The sequence below is a fragment of the Canis lupus genome, chromosome 18 (genome assembly GCF_003254725.2).
Source record: "Canis lupus dingo isolate Sandy chromosome 18, ASM325472v2, whole genome shotgun sequence".
Lineage (NCBI taxonomy): Eukaryota > Metazoa > Chordata > Mammalia > Carnivora > Canidae > Canis > Canis lupus.
Genome location: NC_064260.1, coordinates 53220903 through 53245301, shown reverse-complemented (window position 1 = coordinate 53245301; position 24399 = coordinate 53220903). Strand labels below are relative to the sequence as shown.

At 38.9% G+C, this 24399-nt stretch overlaps 1 protein-coding gene and 1 long non-coding RNA gene across 4 annotated transcripts in view; both read left to right on the top strand.

The window, feature by feature from the left end:
• The first annotated feature begins 2444 nt into the window (after window positions 1-2444).
• Window positions 2445-24399, top strand: part of RTN3 (reticulon 3) — a 57726-nt gene continuing 35771 nt past the window's right edge. The window contains exons 1-2 of one of the 3 annotated variants that reach the window (XM_035701737.2): window positions 2445-3054; window positions 16302-16358. In XM_035701737.2, the coding sequence (XP_035557630.1) occupies window positions 2916-3054; window positions 16302-16358 (196 nt within the window). In that variant the 5' untranslated portion in view covers window positions 2445-2915. The remainder of the gene's footprint in view (window positions 3055-16301; window positions 16359-24399) is intronic. The other 2 variants (XM_035701738.2, XM_035701739.2) reach the window with 2 other exon arrangements.
• On the top strand, window positions 3088-7418 carry LOC125752916 (uncharacterized). Its single transcript, XR_007403530.1, has 2 exons — window positions 3088-3671; window positions 7261-7418. It is a non-coding gene; the product is annotated as an uncharacterized LOC125752916 (long non-coding RNA).

Below are 24399 nucleotides of genomic sequence, written 5' to 3'. Positions count from 1 at the left end.
TCTACTCAGAAGGAGGTCTTATTGTACACTTGCACAAAAGCAGCCCCTGGCATTTGCTTCATACCATTCTCCTCTGCCTTTAATGACCTCCTTCCTATTAGAAACTCCTGACTTTGTGCTTCATAAGACCTCCCCAAGCCACTACAACTCTATATTGATTCCCTCTCCCTTTAAAATTGTACAATTCACTTGCCTTCTAAGCAGAACACTAGAGTTTTGTGTTGCTGGGAGCTGTTCTGGTCGCTATTTAGTTCTACTTTTATGTGAGTGTGTTTTAAGCCCCAGCTACCTTGTAGGCTCATTGATGATAGGACAAACATTTTTTGGATTCCTCTAAATTTCCCAGGATAGTGTCATTCACTCAGCAGGTGATCAGTAAACATATATACAAATAACATCTCAAGCAAGAGTCTCAGGGAAGTTTACTGATACAGCAAGAGGGCACAGGTCAGGAATTGGACCTAGCACAAATGCCTCTGCTGTAAGAAATCTTAAAAGTATGAAAGGACCACCAAGACACCATCAGTGTCTTGATTTTTAGCTTCTTTTCTCTGCTTCTAGTTACCATGAAAGCAGGCTTCCTTTTTTTTTAAGATTTTTAAAATTTATTTATTCATGAGAGACAGAGAGAGAGAGAGAGAGAGAGAGGCAGAGACACAGGCAGAGGGAGAAGCAGGCTCCATGCAGGGAGCCTGAAGCGGGACTTGATCCCAGGACTCCAGGACCACGCTCTGGGCCGAAGGCAGGTGCTAAACTGCTGAGCCACCCAGGGATCCCCCCAGGCTTCCTTTTCAACCAGGTCTTCGGGTCCTAGCAATCGCTGTCAGGGCTAGGGGCCAGCATCATTCATCTCCTTATCCAGCTCTTAGCAACATATATTTTTAAAGTTTATGTATGTATAAGAATGGGTAAATAACTGGCCTTGTTATCAGATTGGCCTGTATTTCCCTTTGTCATCTAAAAGATTGCTGCATTATCAACTGATGCTGTGTCAGAGTAAGATATTTGCCACCAAGTTATTTTGGGAAGTATCTTCTGTGCCTTTTATTCAGAGTGTTGCAATGGCCAGTTTTTTTCCTATCTGAGCTCTACCTGACCTTAAAAACTGTCAAAGGCAGATGTAGTCCACTTCCTGTTCTAGAAGATTTCCACTGGTCAGATCGCTTTCCCTCTGTGTTTGCTGCCTGGCTCACTATCTCTCCCTTCATGAGGCTGTATCTCGACAGGATCTGCTGATCTTGCAATTGCCCTTCAGGTCATCGATTGCTGCTTTAGCAATAACAAGGCCTACAGTTTTGATTGTTGTCATTTCCACTTTGCAGTACCCTTTTGAAGAGAATTATGCATATTTCAAATATTGTAACCAAGAAGTATGGAGAAGGCTTTCTATTTCACAGTCCAACCAAAGAGAAGACAAAAAAGTAAGCAAAGTCCAGGATAAGCTAGATACTTGGTTTCAAGTAAGTTTTCGGCCAAGGACCTCATTTAGGCTGTGAATAAAATTCAATTATGTATATATTGTGGCATATTCTCAATTTTAAATACCTCATTTTACCCTCCTCCATAACCACAGCCAGGATGTTATCTCCTGGTTCTTCTTTTTCTTATTAACTCAGCTATTTTTTCTTCAAAATATGTCTTCTTGGGACCCCTGGGTGGCTCAGCCGTTGGGCGTCTGCCTTTGGCTCAGGGTGTGATCCAGATTCAGGGATCGAGTCCCACATCCAGCTCCCTGCGTGGAGCCTGTTTCTCCCTCTGCGTGTGTCTCTGCCTCTCTTTGTGTCTCTCACGAATAAATAAATAAATAATCTTAAAAAAAAAAATGTCTTCTTTGGGTAGCCTGGGTGGCTCAGCGGTTTAGCGCCGCCTTGGGCCGGAGGGCATGATCCTGGAGACCCAGGATTGAGTCCCACGTGGGGTTCCCTGCATGGAGCCTGCTTGTGTCTCTGCCTCTCTCTGTGCCTCTCATGAATAAATAAATAAAATATTTTTTTTTTAAAAAAAGGATAAAAATCTAAAGAAAAATAACAAATCTTTTAAAAAAACATGTGTCTTCTTTACCTGGTAACCTTTCCTTTTGGAGGAAAGGCCAGCCTTAAGACCCACAGTGGACCTCTCTTGGGAACAGAAACAAGAATATGAAGCAGGTTCTGCGACTGCATTGCAATGTGACTGGAATGACTAATAGTTTTTCATTCTGTATAGCATCCAGCTCCACCTACCAAATGGGAGGCAGTACCATCTCTGCCTCATGGTGATATTACGACACATCCAGAAAAATCCATAGAGCACCTTGCAGAGTGGGCCTATCCACCTCGCGGTTTTCACTTTTCATTGGAATCACAGGCAGCCGGAACGCATCAGACAAAAGACATCCGCTCTGGAATTTATGAGAAAGACATACCCCAGCTATAGGAAGCAAGGGAAACTTACATCGTTAAAACACGGAATCGGCCAACCCTAGAAGATACACAAAAGAGGAAGAAACACCAACCTGCGGGGGCCCCTCCCACTTCGGCCGCATCGGTGGGCGGGGCTTGGCGCTTGGCCACGCCCCCTGCGACGGGTTCCCGAAGGGGCGAGGCCCACCCGGGGCTCTCGCGCGGACGCAGCGTGAAGCCGGCTTTGCCCCACCTTCCCCACAGGAACGCGGAGGGACCGTTCTTGCGCTTGCGCCCTGCGTCGCTGGGCGCCTTGGCGCGACCGCCGCCCGCCCGAGAGCCCCCTGTGCGCCTGCGCGCTCGCGCTCCCGCCCTCGCAGCGCTCGGCTGAGTCAGTCAGTCTGTCGGAGTCCGTCCTCGGAGCAGGAGGCGAGAAGGGGCTTTGGAGAGCCGGCTGCCCGATTCTTTGCTTTCCCCTCCCTCTCTCCCGCCCCGTATCTCTCTTACCCCTCTCCTGCCTTTGCTTGCGCAGCCATGGCGGAGCCGTCGGCGGCCACTCAGTCCCCATCCGTGTCCTCCTCGTCCTCCGGGGCCGAACCCGCGGCGCCCGGCGGTGGGAGCCCCGGAGCCTGCCCCGCCCTGGGGGCGAAGAGCTGCGGCTCCTCGTGTGCGGGTGAGGCGCGCCGGGGGAACCCCGCCCTCGGGGGGATGGCTTGGGGGTCGGGGAAGGCAAATTGCCTCGCCTCCTGGAAGCTTCGGTCCCCGGGAACCAGCGTCTGGGAAATGGGCTAAGGGGGAGGGGAGCGAAGATGGTGCTGGCGGTGGGGACATAACGGGGTGCGAGGCTAACAGGTTGGGGGCGGGGGGGTGTATTTTAGGGAGTGGGCGTTAACGCCGAGGAGGGGCAGGTGGGGGAAAACACCGGTTCGGGGGAGCTGTCCGCCGAACCGGGGCGATTTAGTGCAGGATTAGACAGATTGAGAGGATTGGGGCAGGTTGGTCATCGGAGGAAGAACTAGCTACGGTTTTGATGGTGAAAGGGTTGCATTGCAGGTTTGCAGACAGGTGTTGACATAATAAATTTATGGTAGTCTTCCCTCCACCCCACCCCACCCCCCAAAAGGAAAATTTTTTTTTTTTTTTTGGCTTCCCGTAGGGAGGGTCAGGAAGTTTAATGGAAACATTGTAGCCGTTTTCTATACTCTTTTCATCTGCTTGTAAGTTTTTTTTTGGTTTTTTTTTTTTTTCGTAGCTAGACTCTCTAAATGCCCGCTTTTCTGAGGCTCCGAGGTAAGAGGAGGCGTGATGAGAATAGCTCAGGGAAGATTTGGGAGGGAGCAGCTGATGGTACAAGATGGATCCGTGGCTGCATCTGCAACACAGCCTGCTCTTCACTGGCGCGGCGTGGGGGTGGGGACAGGCAATCAGTTGCTTATATTCTGGAAGATAATAGAGTCCTGCCAAGTCGTCAACACGTTTTGATTTCATGCTCTATAGGCTATTCTTGATAGCAGTGTAACAAAAAGGGGTGTTTAGCGCAGAAAGGGGGGAGGGGGAGAGAAATTAGACAAAGCAGGAGCTGGTTGAGCCCTTCTCCCATCTCTGAAAGACTAGGAGGGAGGCTGCAGGCCGCTTTTAGTTTCCATTGTATACGCATTTGCCTGCTGGTGGGAGCTGGCTGGCAAGCTCAAGCTCCCCTCGTGCGGAGATCTGCAGTGCAGATGCCTTCTTGAGAGGAAGAAAAAAAAAAATGCACCATGAGCAGGTGGTAGTTCTTAAAGGAACTCAGTCTTTGAAGAAAAGAAAAAAAAACCTTTTTGTCAGAAGAAGCGGGTCATAAGCCCAGGAGAGTACAGATAATTTTGCTCTGTATTTAGTTACCTTAAAGGATTTTGAGGGGTTTTAAAATACATTACTGTCTCCTTTGCCAGAATCTTAGGTTGACTGTTCTAAAGAACGTTGAATTTCTGATCTTTTCTTTAGATACACTCTATAGGTGTTGGGGTGTTTTTTATTTTTATTTATTTATTTATTTATTTTTTAAGTAATCTCTACACTCAGCATGAGGCTCAAACTCAAGACCCTGAGATTAAGAATTGAATGCTCCACCAACTGAACCAGCCAGACACCCCTTTTTTCTAGGTTTTTTTGAACAGTGGGTTTCCACATAAGAGCTTTGGTACCCTGTTGGATTTTCCAGTGTTTTTGGCCAATTCAGTAGAAACAGTATCAAAGGAAGCTTCTGCAAGGTCAAGATTAGCTATGGTGATAAAGGAATGAGGCAGCAAATTTAGAACACTTGTTCTCTTTAAACCATCAGCATTTCTCCTCCAAATTTTTGTGTTCTGGGCAAAGGTTCAGATGAACAGCTTCCCTAGAACTTAGCAACTTGGTGGTTTGGATTTAATCATTTGTCATTGCTTACAGTTTGGTTGTTGGTTGGCCCTTTTGTACATAGCTTTTGATTCTCTTGATTTAAAATTTTGATTACCTGCAAAATAGATACTATGTCTTAAATTCTTGTCTATTGTAGATGTATATTAATATTATCTAAAAAGCATTAGTACAGTTTGGTGGACCTCATCTGTCAGGTCACTGCTTGAAAAGTTTAGCTTAAGATACTGCAGTGTGTAGTCATTATTACATTGGAGAAGCTCTTCCTCCTTGCAAAATACTTTCTCCATATCTCATAGGATATGTCTTAAGTTTCTGCACTACGAAAATAAGATGAAGTTTGTTATTCCAAATTTAACCTATTTAAAACATGTAAAAATCTACCTTGTTTAAAAAATCGACGAGTGTTGATGTCAACCTTCAGCTTCACATTTTTTCACCAAATTCCTCTGGGTTTTTAGAGACTGAAAAAGTAAAAGAAGCAGTCATTTGGTGTCCTGCAGGAAGAAATTTTGTCTTTCTTGACCTGTCCAGTAACATCTTTTAAAGTATTAGTTCTACTCAGGATAGAGAATGAGTAATCGCACTCTCTGGTCTACTGGCTTAGGTAGTAGAGCAGCCAGCAGTGTAATAGGCTTGGAGAAGGAGGTCTAGGGCCAGAATTGACTTCCCAGATTTCTGCCTTTGAAGAAAATCAAAGATCTCAAAGGCAGAAATTTGAGATTAAGGTAAAAGAGAGTTAAATATTTAGTGTTCTTTTCAGGACGAGAATTGCCTTTATCAGACATCAAATATAGGTACATGTCTGTTTGAACTTCACAAGTTTACTGTTTTTATAGTATTTGAAATTTATTAGTAGTATAAAAATAGTGATACCAGAATAAAGCTACATTTCTCTGTTCATGGAAATTAAATTAAAACAGCTTGGACAATTAAAAAAAAAAGTTTTTGCTTTTTTTTTTTTAAGATTTTATTTATTTATTCATGAGAGAGACAGAGGCAGAGGGAAAAGAAGGCTCCACGCAGGGAGCTTGACGTGGGACTCGATCCCAGGTCTCCAGGATCATACCCTGGGCTGAAGGCAGCGCTAAACCACTGAGCTACCTGGGCTTCCCAGTTTTTGCTTTAAATACTTAATTTTCCTCACTTGTGAAACTTAATTGTTCTGTGTAGTTTTTATGGCATCATTTTGCACTTTGTTCTATCATGTCAATCAAATGTGAGTATGTAGTTTGTATTTTCCATCTTAACCTTATGTTAAGGTTAATAATTGCATGACTGTGCATATCATGAGCCTCAGCAATTTGACCTAGGCAAAATTGCTTTGTGCCCTTAAATCCTCTTACTGAGTAAAAAAAAAAAAAATTTTTTTTTAAAGATTTTATTTATTTATTCATGAGAGACACAGAGAGAACAAGAGGCAGAGACACAGGCAGATGGAGAAGCAGGCTCCATGTAGGAAGCCCGATGTGGGACTCGATCCCGGGTCTCCAGAATCACGCCCTGGGCCGAAGGCAGGCACTAAACCGCTGAGCCACCCAGGGATCCCCCTGAGTAAAAATATCTAATATTTGATACATCTGTGTGCAGGTTACAAACAATTTTGCACATACATACAAAATAGCAGTTGAATTGCAAGAGAAATCATAGTCATCTTCATAATGAAATAAGAGCTTATAAGACTTTCTTCTTTGGGGATCCCTGGGTGGCGCAGCGGTTTGGCGCCTGCATTTGGCCCAGGGCGCGATCCTGGAGACCCGGGATCGAATCCCACGACGGGCTCCTGGTGCATGGAGCCTGCTTCTCCCTCTGCCTGTGTCTCTGCCTCTCTCTCTCTCTCTCTCTCACTGCGTGCCTATCATAAATAAATTTAAAAAAAATTAAAAAAAAAAAGACTTCTTTGTAAAAATGAATCTGTTTCAGCTTATCACATTAATGTCTTCAGGCTATCAGCCCTTTCATTCAGCTATCGTGTTAAAAAGGAAGTGGGAGACTGGGTGACGGGCCCTGAGGGGGGCACTTGATGGGATGAGCACTGGGTGTTATACTATATGTTGGCAAATTGAACTCCAATTAAAAAAAAAGAAGTATTCTATATCTGGGGCACCTGGGTGGCTCAGGTCAGATCCTGGGGTCCTGGGATCGAGTCCCACATCGGGATCCCTGCAGGGTGCCTGCTTCTCCCTCTGCCTATGTCTCTACCTCTCTCTGTCTCTCATGAATAAATAAATAAAATCCTAAAAAAAAAAAAAGGAAGTGGGAGGCGGCCAGGGTGCTTTATAAATAGGTTGACATGACACCAATGTGCTTAAGTATTGGGTGCCCAGGCTGACTCAGTGAAACAGCACGCGAGTCTTGATCTTGAGGTGGTGAATTCAAGCACCATGTGGGGTGTAGAGATTACTAAATAAATAAAGCTTTAAAAAGGATATGCAAAATAAAAAATAAAAAAAATAAAAAGGATATGCTTAACTATTTTCTGCAGCATTCCGACCATAAGTGCAGTTATGATGTACTGTGAAACCACTGTCACTGGAAGCAAGAGTACAAGAGGCAGCAAGAATAGTCGTGTCATTATGGTTTACATTTGCCTGTTGATTTGGATGGTTTTTGTTCCCGAGCAATAAAAGGTTTCTTTTAATGCTTTTTTCTCTTAGAGTCACATTGACAAATAATTTAACCACTCTGATCAAACCAACCAGTCATATACATTTAACAGGTATACCTTAGCCCTATTGAAAGCTCTAGAGCATTATTTATTAAATTGCTGGTAAGTGCATCAGTGTTTTTAAATTTTATGATTTTAGAGATGGTCTGAAAACAATATAAATATTATTGCTTTTATTGTATTCTATGGTAAGGAAATTATATATTTGTCCTAATAAAGGACTCACCATTTTTGTTTTGGTTGCTGGGGACTCACCTGTTTGATCCTATGCATGTTTCAAACACTTGTAAATGAAATTTTGGTAGTGAAGGAATTGGTGATATGTCATTGAAGTTTAAGGAAAATTAAAGTTTCCAGTTTTGTTTGAGGTTATTTGTTGTATAGCAAAGCACTACTTTTTAGTAGTAACCCTGGAATTTTGTAATTTCAAGTGGAATTATAAAAGCTCCAAATAAATGAATAACTGCATATTTGTTCTATGTACTTATAGTTTGAGTTCGACTTTATTGTTAATGATGAAATTATGACTGCCTCCTAAACTGTATAAACTTGTGAAAATACATTAATTTCATTGTAAAACTTTTTAGATAATATTTATCAATTTGGTGTTATGTTTGTATAGTTATCTCATTCAGAAGTTGCCCACGAAACTGACTTACCTTTTATTCAGTTCATTTATATGAACAGCTGTTAATTCTAGAATTATTTTTGGTCATTGGGTATGCTACAGATGTTTTGAAAAGTTGTGTATACCAAGTAATTTTAGCTATAATCAGTTTTTTACTGCATATCTGTGACATATATGAGACTTCTTAATCTGTGATACTGCAATTTCAGAGAGAATCCCTTTAAATACTGTATAAGATTTGTGTTTTTATTTGTGTTAGAGATATAATTGTCAGTAGGTAGCCCACTTTCATGATTTTTTTAAAAATTATTTCAAAGAAATATACCTTCCTGTTCTCTCCAATGAACTGTTTTATTTCTCCCTGTAATCACATCGTCATAACCTAACCAGGAGAGGAAGTGCGAGTTTTCTGACACATTCCTCATTGGCTGCTTGCCCTTGAGGATATGTTGAAGGGTATTTTGGAAAACTTTTTAAGCAAAACTGATACAGAGGCCCTTTTGTCCTTTTACCTGAAAGCATTTTAACCATGAGAAAGAAGTGTTCTCATTTTACATAGGAGGCAGAAATATTTTTATCTTATAATTTAACATACAGTAAAGCTCTTTGGAAGACAGGCAAACAAAACAGATCATCTAGCTCTCTAGAGGCTATATTCAGTAGGAGAAAGACTTGTGTTATGTTTATCTGTGATGTAGGTAATGATATAAAGCCTCATTTTACAGATGAGGAATCAGGCTCAGATTAAGTGACATGCCTAAAGGTTTGTGCTGTAACATTGAGGGTAAATAAAACTAAGGGAGTAAGGGCCCGATTCAGTTCTCTTTCAAATATACACACTGCCTGTCTTTAAAATTTGAAACAACATGTGATGAAAATCATTCGATCATCCTCTTTACTTTGGTTACTGATTGAACTTAAACACTTTAATTTCTGGTCCCATGATTCCTAAGCCAGGTGACTTTTTGCTCTGCTTTTCTACAGAAACTTTTCTTGTCATGTTCACTAGTTATTAAATCCAGTAATTACTTCTCAGTTCTTTTTTTTTTTTTTTTTTTTATTTAGCATAGTCACACAGAGAGAGAGAGAGGCAGAGACATAGGCAGAGGGAGAAGCAGGCTCCATGCACCAGGAGCCCTACGGGGGGATTCAATCCCGGGTCTCCAGGATCACGCCCTGGGCCAAAGGCAGGCGCCAAACCATTGTGCCACCTAGGGATCCCTCAGTCCTCCTCTTAAAGGCTTATCAGCAGCTTCTGGTAAAATTGATCACTTGCTTTCTTCTTGAAGTACCTTTTTTTTTTTTTTTTTTTTTGAAGTACCTTTCTTATTTGTCTTCTACCACACCACATACTTTCATTGGCTGCTCCTACTGTGTCCTTTGCTAGTTCTTTTTTTTTTTTTTTAATTTAAGATACAATTCATATAAGAAGCACCATTTTAAAGTGTTTTCTTGTATATATAGAAGGTTGTGCAACCATCACCATTGCCTAGTTCAAGAACATTTTCATCACCCCCAAAAGAAATTTTACATGTGGCAATCACTCTCCATTCCTCCCTCCTTAGCAACCACTAATCTTTCTGACTCTGTGGATTTCATTATTACTGGGATTTCATATTGCTAACTTTTTTTGCCTCCCCAACTAAAGTTTATTTAGAGTACTCCAGGACTCACTTCTCAGAACTTTTCTCTTTACATTGGTTTCATTTATGATACCCATCTTATGGTTTGAAATACTATCTATAAATTGGTGACTTCCAAATCTTTATCTTTGGTCTTCATGTCTAATGGGCATCTCAAACTTACTGTGTCTACTCCTGATTTTTCCTTTTATAAATCTATTCTTCTCAGTTGTTTACATCTCAGTAAACAATCATTCATCCATCTTTTGCCCAAATCAAAAAGCTTGGAGTCACTCTTGACTCTTCTCTTTCCTTCATAAAACAATCAGCATAAAAATCATAAAACAATCAGCTGCCCAGTGGCCCAGCGGTTTAGTACCGCCTTCAGCCCCGGGGTATGGTCCTGGAGGGCCAGGATGGAGTCCAACAAAAGCAGGCTCCCTGCATGGAGCCTGCTTCTCCCTCTTTCTGTGTCTCAGCCTCTCTTTCTCTGTGTCTCTCATGAATAAATAAATAAAATCTTTTTTTTATTATTATTTTTTTAAATCTTTTTAAAAAAAATCAGCAAATCCTATTGATTCTACCTTCAGTATTTATCCAGTATCTAACCAATTTTCCCAACCTCCATTGTTATCTCCTTGGCCCAAGCTGCTATCATATTTCTCCTGGATTATTGCACTTGCCTGCTAACTGGTCTTCAAACTTTATCCCATACATCCTTTTTTTTTTTTTTTTTTAAGATTTTATTTATTTATTCATTCATGAGAAACACACACACACACACACAGAGGCACAGGTAGAGGGAGAAGCAGGCTCCATGCAGGGAGCCAGATGTGGGACTCGATTCCAGGTCTTCAGGATCACACCCTGGGCTGAAGGCAGAGCCACCCAGGCTGCGCCCTTACCTCTTTTCAGTGTGTTTTCCAAAGCACAGCTGATGTAAACCTGTGAAAAATGTAAGTGATATCTTGTCACTTATGGACAAATGTTCTAGTAGCTTCCGATCACAATCATCAGAATTGCCAAAGTCCATAGAGGGCTTTTGAAGCCTTATGATATCTGGCCTTAACCTCCATCTTGCTCAGCTTTAGCTTCACTGGCTCCCTTGCTATTCTTCACACCAGGAATACTTCTGTACCTCAGAGTCTTATTTGCTGTTTTCTCTGTTTATAATGCTCTTCCCTGTATATCTTCACAGCTTTTTCTCCCTCAGCTTTGTTAGGTCTTTGACCACCTTATCTAAATTGCACAAGAAAAAACACCTTTTAGGCCTTCTTTGCTCTATTTTTCTTATCATCTGTCATAATCTCCTGATATTTACATATTTTATAGTATATAATCTGACTTTGTTTATTGTCCATCTTCCACATTAGATAAAGGTTCCACCAGCATAGAAGTTTTTTGCTGTTTTATTCACTGCTCTGTTTCTAATGTCTGGGCAGGACCTGATGCAAAGCATGCCTTCAGATATTTTTGAATGAGCAACTAATCATTTTTGTTCAGCAACTAAAACTAGTCCTTGGTTCATAATAGGTGTTCAATAAGTATTTATGGAATAAATAGAGAAATTCTAGTCCCAGAAAAACATGCATACGTGTTTTTATACAAAATACTACATAGGCTTTCACGAGGTTCATAGTTCATGAACTACTATGAAATTGTTCATAAACTACAGATTAAGAATGTTTGGTTTTGAGTGGCTCAGTTGGTTAAGCCTCTGCCTTTGGCTCATGTCATGATCCCAGGGTCCTGGGATTGAACTCTGCATCGGGATCCTTGTTTAGCAGGGAGCCTGCAACTCCCTGTCCTGCTCCCGCTGCTTGTACATTCTGTGTATCAAATAAATAAATAAAAACTTAAAAAAAAAGTTTGGTTTTTGAAAATTGAATTAAAAGTTTTGCAAAAACTTATCTTTATGGAAATTGACATATCCACATAGGTACGGAGAAGAGAGTTTCTATGTAAGCCCATAAAACTGTATCTGTAGTAAATATATCTTATGTTTAAGATTGGTTCCTTTTACTACTCTACTTCTGGATTCATGCTATTTTCCACTAATGGCTTTAGTCCAGAAAGGTTTCATTTTATAATCTCCTGAATGCCACGTTTTGGTGTGTTATAAAGACACTCCATTTCCAATAAAGACTCAGTGGTAGGCTAGTTTAATGTGTCAGGATTTTTAAATATGTTAAGTCTAATTTCCATTTTATTCCTAACAAAATCTGACGTTTTGATTCAGTACATTGATCTTGAACAGTATTTGGATAAGGGTAAGACATTTCTAAAAGTAAGTGTGGTGTTTTAGTTGGGTCATTAAAGTGTTTGTAACCAATTTCCTATTTACACAGTCCATTTTATTTCTTTCTGTTAGACTTCTAATTGTGTTTCTTTTACAACAAGAATTCTGCTTGTTCTTTCTCTTGGATTGCATATACATTTACTCCCTAAATGTACAAAGAAAATCTTCCAACTCTTTCAGGGTGCTAACAGAAGAGTTACAGTGGCAAGTGCTTAATGACTTGCTTCCAGAGAGTACAGTGCGGAAGAATGGGGGAGAAGTACTACATGGAGAAACCAGGCAAACTATCTCAGCCAGAGGATCAAGGTTAACATTTTCAGTGTTAAGTCATATTGATAGCATGTACCCTTGATACGTTATGACAAGGATGGCCCTTCACCTAAGTGGTAATCTTCTCCAAAACTCCATTCTAACTATGAAACAAACTCAAATTGAGGGATATTCTGCAAAATATCTAACCCCAAAACTATCAAGATCATTAAAAACAAGGAAAATCTGAGAAATGGTCATAGTCCAAAAGAGGCTAAAGAGACAGGATGACAAAACATGATCTAGTATTCTGAATGGGATTCTGGAACAGAAAAGAGGCATTAGGGAAAAAGTAATGAAATCTGAATGAAGTATGAGGTTCACTTATTAGTAGTATCAGTGTTTATTAGTTGTGACATATATACCACCATATTAATGTAACTTGTTAACAATGGGAGAAACTGAGTGTTGGATATAAAGCAACATTCTACTGCCTTTGGACCTTTTCTGTAAATCTAAAATTATTCTAAAATAAAAAGTTTCTTTGTTTTTTAAAGAAAGTCATAATCTTGAAATCAAAATTGCTTTGGGAAAGGCAAGGAGTCCGCTTTCACTACTTCTATTCAGTAATAGAGGTCCTAACAAAAATATAAGGGGGGGGGAAATGCCATAAAGTTTGGGGAAATAATTGGTCTGCCTGTCCCTGGAATTCTGATAGGTGAGGGGCATTAATTGACACAGTTTAGCAGCTTCTACTGAAATGATAAGAATTGCCATCAGGAATTGTAGTCATGAGAAAGAGTAGAAAGACCCTTTTCAGGGAGCCTAGCTTTATAGGCAAAAGGGAAATTGTAAGTGACAAAAATCTTTTAGATTTATTGAGGAGGGGTGGAAAGAGAGCAAGCGAGCATTAGAGAGTATGTACACACAAGGGGAGGAGGGGCCGGGGAGAGAGAAGCAGGCTGCTTGCTGAGCAGATACTCAGGGCTCAATCCCTGGACCCCAGGATCATGATCTAAACCAGAGGCAGGAGGCAGCCTGGGTGGCTCAGCGGTTTAGCGCCGCCTTCAGCCCAGGGTGTGATCCTGGAGACCCAGGATCGAGTCCCATGTCAGGCTCCCTGAATGGAGCCTGCTTCTCCCTCTGCCTGTGTCTCTACCTCTTTCTCTCTGTGTGTCTCTCATGAATAAATAAATAAAATCTTAAAAAAAAAAAACCAAAGGCAGATGGATCCTTGACTAAGCCACCCAGGTGCCCTGTGACAAAAATCTTTTAAATGCTAGAGAGAGAAGATGTTTGAAATAGCTGATGAATTTCCAATATTTATTATATTAATTTTAGATAAAATTTCAAACACTGCCTTTCCTTATGTATTGTTAGATGCTTTAATAATCTATAGAAACTAACAAAAAGACAAATGTTTCAAAGTTAATTATAAATGTCATTCAATATACAAAGTTAACCCTTTTTTTTTTCTTTAAGATTTTATTTATTCATGAGAGTCACAGAGAGGCAGGCTCCCTGTGGGAGGATCCCAGGACCCTGAGATCACACCCTAGGCCAAAGGCAGATACTCAACCACTGAGCCACTCTGAATTTGTATTTTTTACCAAAATGGGATCACGTTATTTAAACTTCTTTTATGGTGTTCTTTTTTATTCAGTGTGCTATTGGCATCTTTTAATGTCAGTGAATTCCTGTATACAATACAATTTTTAATGAACAGTATATCAAAACTTATTTAACCAGTGTCTAATAGACCTTTACTAGGTTTACTAAATAAATAAAAAATTAATGCCAAGATTATGCAGTAGTTTTTCAATTAAGTTTGTGTTCTACCTGCTGACGTATTTTTAAAACACACATGATATTGTCACTCCCTTATAGTAAAATTTTCACTGTTTCCTCATTGCATATAGGATATAATCCAAATTTCATTACATGACTTTTAAAACCATATAGAATACGGCAAGTTGTTCCTTTTCTCCAGAACGCCTTCCTCGGTCACCTGAAGACCAGTATGGCTAAGTTTACCATCTCTTCTACAATGTATCCTACTGATTACCTCTGTCTCATTCCCACAACTCATGCAGCTTTACTGGTTTGTATTTTTCTTTCAGTTACTTGTAGGCATAGTTGTCATCTCTGTGTTGCATTGGTAATCCAGTGCCTGGACCTAGCTAAAAATTACTATTATTACTAAATGACAATGTTTAATTTAATTAATAGCATTTGAAAATTCAGATCACCATTCTTGAGCTTAGTTACCTGTGGCATGCATATGGAATATGAATACGCTGTGGTTATGTAAGTTAGGAGATATTATGTAATATTGTTGCAAACTGTTACGGGTTATCTGTGTGTTATATCAGAATAGATGCTACCTATAAGAATTTGTATTTGGAAATTTTCCATTAAGAGGGGGTGTTAGGTGTAGGTGGGTAGGCAAGTTCATAGTATCTTTTTTGGCATTGGGCTGAACTTAGCATTTGGTTTTTCAGGTTTATTCAGATGTAAACTCGTCATTTGGCAGAGATTTATTGTCGAAGGTTAATGCATGTGTAGAGATGAACCCATCTGAAACATTAAAGAAACAGAAATGCTTGCTTCAAAAAAGGAAGGGAGATGGGGCATCTGGCTGGCCCAGTTGAGATGTGTAACTCTTGATCTCAGGGTGGAGAGTCTGAGCCCCATGATGAAGGGTAGAGATTACTAAACAAAACAAAAAATTAATCAAAAAGAATGGTTTCTCATTTATTGTGGTAAATATGATGCTTCATCTTAAGATCAGTAAAAAGCAGTGAATTTTAAGACTCTGGTGCTGAGTTATTGAATTACTGCCTGTGATCCACTAAACTTTCTTTTCCTGTTACTGTCCTCCATATTTATTGACTAAATAAATTCATGCTTATCGATACAAGCTTAGAGCCTGTCTTTTAAAGCAATCTCCCCATTTTAAGTGTATTTCTAATATTTGTGAAAACATTTTTATACTTGCAAGGAAAAAAGGAATTAAGTAAAGGCCAGTATATTTAGGGGCACTTTTTTGGGGAGGGGGGAACTGCTTTTCACATGCTAGTTTTATTGATTTTTTCCTTTTTTAGTGAGAGGGTAATTTATATTCTTGGTTTGTATTTTTTTTCCCAAGGGCCAAAGGTTGTACTGAAAAGCAAATCTTCCCCCACCTCAGACCTCAAGAGTTTCTTTTGCTGGTAATGAGGGAGACACATGTATATACTTCTGCATTTTGCTTTTTTAATTTATCACGTATATCAACATCCATAGCTGTATCTTCTTCATAGCAGCAAGTACTCCATTGTTTGGATGTAACTATTTAGTCTCCTACTGATGGTCACTTAGAGTATTCCTAATTTTATAACAAGCGTTCTTAACGAATATCCTCATATACAGGTGTTTATAATCGATGCTAATATTGTAGGCTAAATTCCTCTAGGCATAACTGGCCAAATTAAAAGAGTAGCTTATTGGTGGGGACAGTACATACATTTACAAGTTTGATAAATGATGCCAAATTTAGAGGAATGTAATTTTAGAAGGTAGAAGATTTCTTATATAGTCCTATTTTCCTAAGTAGATTATTTGTGATTTTTTTTTAAAGTACTCGGGATCAATTTCGCATATTTGCCAAGTAAATAAATGTTCATACTAGTGACTCTTCAGAATGCAGTTGAAAATTGTTAAAAGCAAATTATCAGTTAGTGTGCTCAGCTACTTATTTTTTCTTTCCCACAGAAAGTTGTAAGGGAGTATCATCTTTTCTGAGGTTTTACTTGTTTAAAAATGCTAGAGGTTCCTCTTTTTCTTTGAAGGTGAGAATATTTGATCAAAGAAATTGAGTTGATTAACTTTTTAGAAATGCATCTTGAAAATAAGGTTTGCCACCAGGTGAGTGAAAACAGTAAATGGAAATAAAGATTTGGGTTTTCCCCTCTTGCTTAAACCCAATGAAATTATGCTGCTTGGCCAAATAAAAAGGAGAGTTAAAATTAAAATTCCTGTGTGAGGTTGTCAAATTCTCACGCTGTATATTTTCTTTCAGATTCCTTTGTTTCTTCCTCTTCCTCTCAGCCTGTATCTCTATTTTCGACCTCGCAAGGCAAGTCTGTCATTTTTTTGTGTGCATTAATAAAAGAAAAATGTTGAGAAAGAGGCTGTAACTGGGGATATGAGGCACAAGTTTTCTATTGCCCCCAAATCCCTTGAAATAAAAACTATAAGCCAGTCCTTCATATTTAGCAGTTTGCACTTGATTTTCTGTAAAGGTTAATAAAACAGGATGAGGCTAGATAGGTGGACCCTTTAACACTACATAAGCTTTAGGTGCAGTTTGGAGCATTTCTTAAAAATTATAAACTCACCCACAGCATTTAGAGCAGACAGAATTGTGGCTCATAAAACAGCCCACTGCAGGATGCATTTAATATATAGATTGCAGTTACATAACTGGTTTGGGGAGGTAGTAGGTTTGGAAAAACAGTATAAAAGTGTGCTTCCACTGAAATAATATACCAACTTAGCTAGAATGCTTTAGTGTGTGAACTTATCTGAGATTTGTACCAAGATCTAGGCTAGTTCCAAACTGCCTAGGAACAGTGAATAAATCAGTTAACTTTTTGGCAAGCAAAACTTGTTTTCCTAGAGATTAAGCTGTAGCTTTCTGGGATTGTTTGTTTGTTTAATCTGCCAGCCAGTGAAGAAGGGAATCAAGTGTGATAGCTATTTGTTTGTGGGGGTAGTAGTACCAAGAATCTGCAAGAGAGAGCACTGTGTGCTCTGTTGAGTTGCACTAATAATAAAGTACAGTTTCATTTGTACTCGACCTAAAATGTAGGTCAGTGGAAAACCCTTATTTTAAAAAAAGGTAATTAAAGTCACTAGATAGGTCTGAGAAGCCCTGTACAAACAGATTATTGTCCCAGCTGGAATTCACTAGATGCAGAGTCTTGTTGCTGGTTTGATAGGAAGACTTTGACCTTATAAGAATAAAAACATAGTGGGATAAAGTGAAGGTAGTCTATTTCTTATGAAACATGATAGATAATTTGTTGCTTTTAAATTAGGCATAATATCAGGTCCCCCAGTCCCTTTGTAATGTTGTCATTGTGTGATTTTTGGATAACGTGGGTCAAATCAAGAACTTTTAAATTAAGTGTTTACATTAAAAGATAGGTATTTTGTCAATATTAGCAAATAATTCAGATCTACAAAGTGACTTGACGTCTGAAACCCAACCAGATTAATTTGCGGGATTTTTTTTTCCCATATGAGAAATTTAATAATTTAAGCCAGTAGGTATTACATGTGTTCCACTCTGGTGAAAATAGCATACTGTAGATGGAACAAATCATTACATTTTCTCTATTGTAAATATTTCAGTTTTTTTTTTAAGATTTTATTTATTCATGAGAGACACAGAGAGAGGCAGAGACACAGGCAGAGGGAGAAGCAGGCTCCCTTTGGGGAGTCCGATGCAGGACTCGATCCCAGGATCACAACCTGATCCAAAGACAGATGCTCAACCACTGAGCCACCCAGGTGCCCCTATTTCAGATCTTTTAAAATACATTCTTCATGGTTGTAACTTTTAGCCACTATTTTAATACAGAAAGGGGATCATTGATATCCTAAATAGTGTAACATGCAGGCTAGGTACAACATACCTAACGTATGGAACGTTGACAACATAACTATCATAGCTTAAAAACTTATTTTAATTCCTGTTAGGAAAAATTACGCATATATTCAAGTAGAATAGAGGTAAACGAAAAGGATTTTGCTAATTAAAAACTAATGTTTTAAGTAGGCTTCAGTGTCACAGTGAGTATGAGAGTTTGTGAAAGAAAATAGATTTGCCATTTTTCCTCTTTGCTTATAAAAAGATACTTTGACCAGTGCAGATTCAAGAAAATGTAATTGTTAAAAGGGTATTATTATAAAGAGGCAGTTAGGGATGTCTGGGTGGCTCAGCAGTTGAGCACATCTGCCTTCGGCCCAGGTGGTGATCCTGGAGTCCCGGGATTGAGTCCCACATTGGGCTCCCTGCATGGAGCCTGCTTCTGCCTGTGTCTCTGCCTCTCTCTCTCTCTGTGTCTCTCATGAATGAATAAATAAAATCTTAAAAAAAAAAGGGTAGTTAAAACTATATCCCTGAAGGTGTTCCAGTCTAGCCTCTGTTATTACTAACATTTTTATCCTGCAAAAAAAACACAATGTAAAAGTAACCTAGTTGGTGCTCTACTTCCTTGGCAGTCCTAGAGATCAGCCTGTTGTTTGAGGAGACACCTTGGCAAGTGATTCAGTGTATTCTAGAAGAGCCAAGAAGGGCCAGCTTTTAGTATGCCTCATAAAAATAAGGAAGAGGATGTTGGTGTCCTTGTTTCACTGGGGAGAATAGCTGGGACCAGTCTGCCCAGTGCAAGGCTTTTTTAATGACTGCTGCCACCAAGAGGAACCTTGAGTCCATCACTGGCATTAACCCAACTAATCTGTCTCTGGCTTCCATAACCCTTAGCCATTAATTTAGCCTTGAGAGTTATGCCTTACTTATATATATCTAAACCATAATAAGTAGTATGTAGCGATTATTAAATAGAACATTTTCATATTTAAGAATGACCTCTTCAGTCCTGAAATAGTTCTCATTGGCCTTCAGGGAAATGCATGTACAAAAAGCTGCCATTAATTTGGACTGAATAAAGGAAGGGCAATTAAATTTTTCAGAAGAAAATTATGTAATATTTATTAAATTGTACTACTTTGAAGTAGATAGTTTTTTAAGCTAGTAAAGCAAGCTTTTTTACAGCTATTAAATACATTTGTAATGACAATAGAATAATCAATTTCTTCTTGAATAAGTTGTATTCCTCAGTAGGTCCTTTGTAGTCTTATTGATTCCTTTTTTCTTATTAAGCAGAAGTTAATTTCATCCTAATCCCTGAGTGTTTCAAAATAGGGGAATAAATTTTTTTTTTTTTTTTTTTTTTTAGATTTTATTTGTTTATTTATTCATGATAATCACAGAGAGAGAGAGAGAGAGGCAGAGACACAGGCAGAGGGAGAAGCAGGCTCCATGCACCGGGAGCCCGACGTGGGATTCGATCCCGGGTCTCCAGGATCACGCCCTGGGCCAAAGGCAGGCGCCAAACCGCTGCGCCACCCAGGGATCCCTAGGGGAATAAATTTTAATGGTGTTTCCCTGTAATGTAAAAGAAAGATATTAAGAGGTATAGATGTAGGATGTGACTCATTTTTATTGAGCTTTCACCGTGTTCGATACTTTATGTGAATTGTTTAATCTGCACAGCCGGTTTTATGGAGGAAGGGTACTAGCTGAATTACCAGTTCAGGACACTAGGATTTTATTTTATTTTTTTATTTTTTTTGACACTGGGATTTTTTTTTTATTTTATTTTTTTAAATTTTTTATTTATTTATGATAGTCACACACACACACACAGAGAGAGAGAGAGAGAGAGAGAGAGGCAGAGACATAGAGACATAGGCAGAGGGAGAAGCAGGCTCCACGCACCGGGAGCCCGACGTGGGAGTCGATCCTGGGTCTCCAGGATCGCGCCCTGGGCCAAAGGCAGGTGCTAAACCGCTGCGCCACCCAGGGATCCCGACACTGGGATTTTAAATGGTGCAATAACTTGCTCAAGATCACAGAGTGAGTAAATGACACATGTAGAACTCCAAAGTCCATGCTCATAAACACTGCCTGTGGTAAAGATGATAAAGTATATTAGTCGTATTTTAGGGTTTGCAGATATTTTTAGAGATGTCATTTTGAGGTTAATGTTATAATCATGAGAGTAGAGAAAGAGGCAGAAATTACTATTTTAAGCGTATTGCTGTTAGTGATGTAATTTAGTATCATTGGGGGGCTGTGCTCCCTCCATCAGCACAAAATCAAACTCAAATTTGATTTCTACTTCTGAAACCTTTGATAAGGATGGAGGCTGAAAAATACTCTGATTTTTTTTTTAGAAAACATGGAAGAAAAGTAGGTGAAAATAAGATGGGAAAGAGAGGAACCTGAAGAACTGGAAGCACATTTGCAGTAACCAACATTTGCATTCAATTTGAGTAATGCAGTAGGCATCTGGAATAGGAAGTTAAACACTGAACTTTGGGGCAAGCATTTAAGGGAAAAAATTAGCCAGTTACAGCCTTTTTTTTTAACAAAAGCAAAACATTTTTCTTTGTACAGAAGAGACTTTTTGTTTAGAATCTAGCTTGGCTGCAAAGTGTCCGCTGGCTAACTTCCTATTTTGATGCTGTGGCTGGAAATTGCTGATACTGTTTTGCACGAAAATTTGTCTTTCCTTCCTGTTTTGTGAACATGAGAAAATTCAAGTGTAGGAAAACCTATACCTGAATATTTCGAGCCTCCTTTGTATGAATATGCATAGTATTTCTTCGCTGATGTGTATGGTTTTTCCATGATACAGCTATCCTTTAATTAAAAATACTGAATTTTAATTAAAAGTACTGAATTCTTAGGAGGGGGAAAGTCACCAGAGGGTAACTGTAACAGAATTCTAAGCTATTCACGCTTTTTAGGAAGAACTCTGATAATAGGATATAACATTCGTTATTGTTTACTTGTTTTTGGATTACGTTGTTTTCAGTAATTAAATTACCAACACCTGAATAAAAATGCTATCTTTTTTAAAAAGGCAGTTTGAGGAATAAGAAAGTAAAGAGAAGCTATTTTGAAGAACAGAGTAAAAGCAATATGTGAAGAGTTTTTTTTAATTTGAGTGCATTTACTTTATGTGAACACAATATTCACTTGGAAGTTGATTTTTCATCATATCATTGTTAATTCCCCACCTTGTCCTGTGAGATAAAATACTGTGGACATAGAAGAGGAAAATTCTACCTGAATTCCCACTATCCAGTCAAATGGAGCTTTTGCCTTATTCCAATCAAAATTTCGAGTTACTGTACTTTAATATTGGTCAGCAGAAGTATTTAAAGCAGGCACAAAAGACCACCCATACCCTACTAACCTTTAAGCTGTGCTTCTGGACAGGGACCGTCCAGGGGCAAGAGTAAGAGTGAAAAGCATCAGGCCCATCTGTGGGATTTCTACAGGACTAGAGTTCTAACGTGTAGTAAAGCTCTAGTTTTTAGACCAGGTTCATTACCTAGGAAACTTTAATGCAGATTGCATCCGTGTCAGGAAGGCAGAGGTAATACATGAAGTACTAGTAGTTCTAAAGTGTGAAAGGGAGTGTAAAAGTTGGCATCCAAGACTGCTTTTGTGCCAGGTTGTTTGTTGATTGTTCAGCTACTGGTACGTTGAACTAAAATACACTTTGACCTTGATGGTGGTAAAATGAAACATTTTTTTCAGGAAAAAGTTCTTTTTTCTTTCAACACTGGCTTTGAATTTTTTGGGCTGTCTTAAATGTTTTTACCTACAAAGAACCCAGCATGATTTTTGGAATGCCATAGGCATTTGTTTTGTAGTAACTGATTCAGAAGTTGCATCACCCAAATTTTTGAAATAGATAAAAGCTCTTTAAATTACTTTCTTTTATTTGAGAATGGTAGGAGGGAAAGTGTCTAAAATTCTGAAGGAGAATATGTGTTATATACTCTCCTTATCAAAAAAAAAAAACATATGATACGGAGTCTGAATGTCAGGTTTTTTTCTTTCTTGTTTTTTGAGAATGTGGTGTCTGGGGATATTTATGGAGGATTTACTAAGTGCCAGGTAGTGTTATAAGCACTTTTCACGTATTAACTCATTTAATCCTCAACGGCAATTCTCAAGTTTGATGTACAAGTATGACCATTTTTTAGATGGGATAAACCAGCTTGCCGAGGCCACATGGTTATTAGTAAGTATGATCACACTTAAAGATGATTTTGCATCTTTTAACATAAATTTTTGGTCTGGGAACAGTCTAGAAATTTACACTACGACTACCAACTTAATTTTCTAGTCTAATTTTGGATAGTACATTTAAGTGAAAACTTCTAAGTAGTTTAGGAAGATATGGGTAAGCAAGGAGCTCAGTATTGGATAAATTTGGGAATGTTCTCATGATTATTATGGGGTTATGAAGTTTTTCTCCTCTTACCATATATAATTCCCTTTTTAACAAACCTATTAGGTGTATAACCCTTTTGGTAGTAGAGCCATGCCATATTTTTAAGTAATTAGAATTCTTGAAAATGAATATGCACATTAAATCCTATTACAGTAAATAACTAAATTAGAAAATATTCATAATGAGGGAATTTTTTACTGATTTTGAGTAATGTTGAAAGTCTCCTTGTAGTGTATGTGAAGGTTTGGATCTTTTGAAAGAGGAAAGAGAATGGACATTTTCTGAGGTGTAAGATGATCTAAAGTTACTCTATCAGGCAGTTTTTACTAGTGTATAGTTTTTTTGTTTTTTTGTTTTTAGTGTATAGTATTTTAAAAACTAACAGCCTTCAAACTCCCTGGCGTCTTCTGCTGTTTTGCAAACTTGGACAACACCAGTGACTATTAAGAGCCATACTCACTAGTTGGAATAGTCTTTGCTTATGGGAGCTGTTCTAAAAAAGGCTTAGTAGATTCTGATCTCGTTCTATTTAATGTTTTCATGCCTTTATAAACTCTTTACTTCCAGCCCAGTTTTTTTCATTGTATTGGTACAAGTCAGCTCTGTCCAACTTTGTTAGGGTTTCATCTAGCCAAAGAAACTTCTTTTCATTTGCTGAAATTCTAAACATGATAATTAAAATTGAAGCACAGATGAAGATGCTGACTTATTTTGCTACATGTGGGAAAGCTGGATTGACAGTGGTGAGAGCTAGCACCTCCTATATCCCACAGTCTCAGGAATTAATGCAATATAGAGATCTGTTGGCCCCTAGGCTAGCCCCCCAGAAAGCACTATATATTGTCTATTGGATTAAGGTAAAACTGTATGGGAAGCTAATTAAAGTTATTTTTCTGTGCATAGTGGTGACATCACATTAAAGAATCTTAATTAGGGATCCCCGGGTGGCACAGCAGGTTAGCGCCTGCCTTTGGCCCAGGGTGCGATCCTGGAGACCCGGGATCGAATCCCACATCGGGCTCTCGTTGCATGGAGCAAGAATCTTAATTAAAGAATGTTAGAGGTTTATTTATTTATTTAAAGATTTTATTTATTTATTCATGAGAGACACACAGAGAGAGAGAGAGGCAGAGATATAGGCAGAGGGAGAAGCAGCCTCCCTGCAGCGAGCCCGACGCGGGACTCAATCCTGGGAATCCAGGATCAGGCCCTGGGCCGAAAGCAGGCACCACACTGCTGAGCCATCCCCACAGATCCCTAGAGGTTTTATTTAATTGCAGGACTTGCTGGTATTAATCTTCTAGCTTTACTTCAGATTACTATATACCTAACTTGAAACTTTTGGAGTATTAAGAGTTCAAGGAAATAGGAGAGAAACAAAGCTTGGAAAACTGACAAGTTCGTGCCCTGATAAAGCATGTTAGAATAGTTCCACCATGTTTCTCCCCCCAGTAATGTGCACATTATTTTATTAGCATTCAGGGTAGGTTGCTTTCTTTTTCATTTCTTAAAGCCCACCACCACCACATCATCATCATTTTACTTAATCATTTTGCTTATTGTCTGTCTCCTGCTCTGTGCTGTAAGCACCACAAATTCAGGGATTTTTTTGTTCACTGCTTTTAATCTAGTTTCTAAGACAGTGTCTGGCACATGATAGGCATTCGATATTTGTGGCATTATTACTTTTTTTTGTGGCATTATTACTAATTCATTTTGTCCCCTTTTGTCTATAGGATGATTGATCTGAGTCATCTGATATCTCAATCTCTATAAAATACATAAGCTGAGCATTCCCTGTAAGGTGGAGTCTGTTTTGATCATGTCAGAGTTCCATTCGTGTTTGAAAGGAGGGGTTCCCATACAGTTTTACCTTAATCCAGATTTAATCCATTAAATATTTCCTGGTAGAAACAGTAACCAGTAAGTTCAGTAATAGTACATAGCGCGATGTAAATGTATCCTGTAAATGAACTACTGAAAATGTAGTTCTTTTTTTTTTTTTTTCTAAGATTTTATTTATTCAATGAGAGACACAGAGGAAGAGGCAGAGACACACAGGCAGAGGGAGAA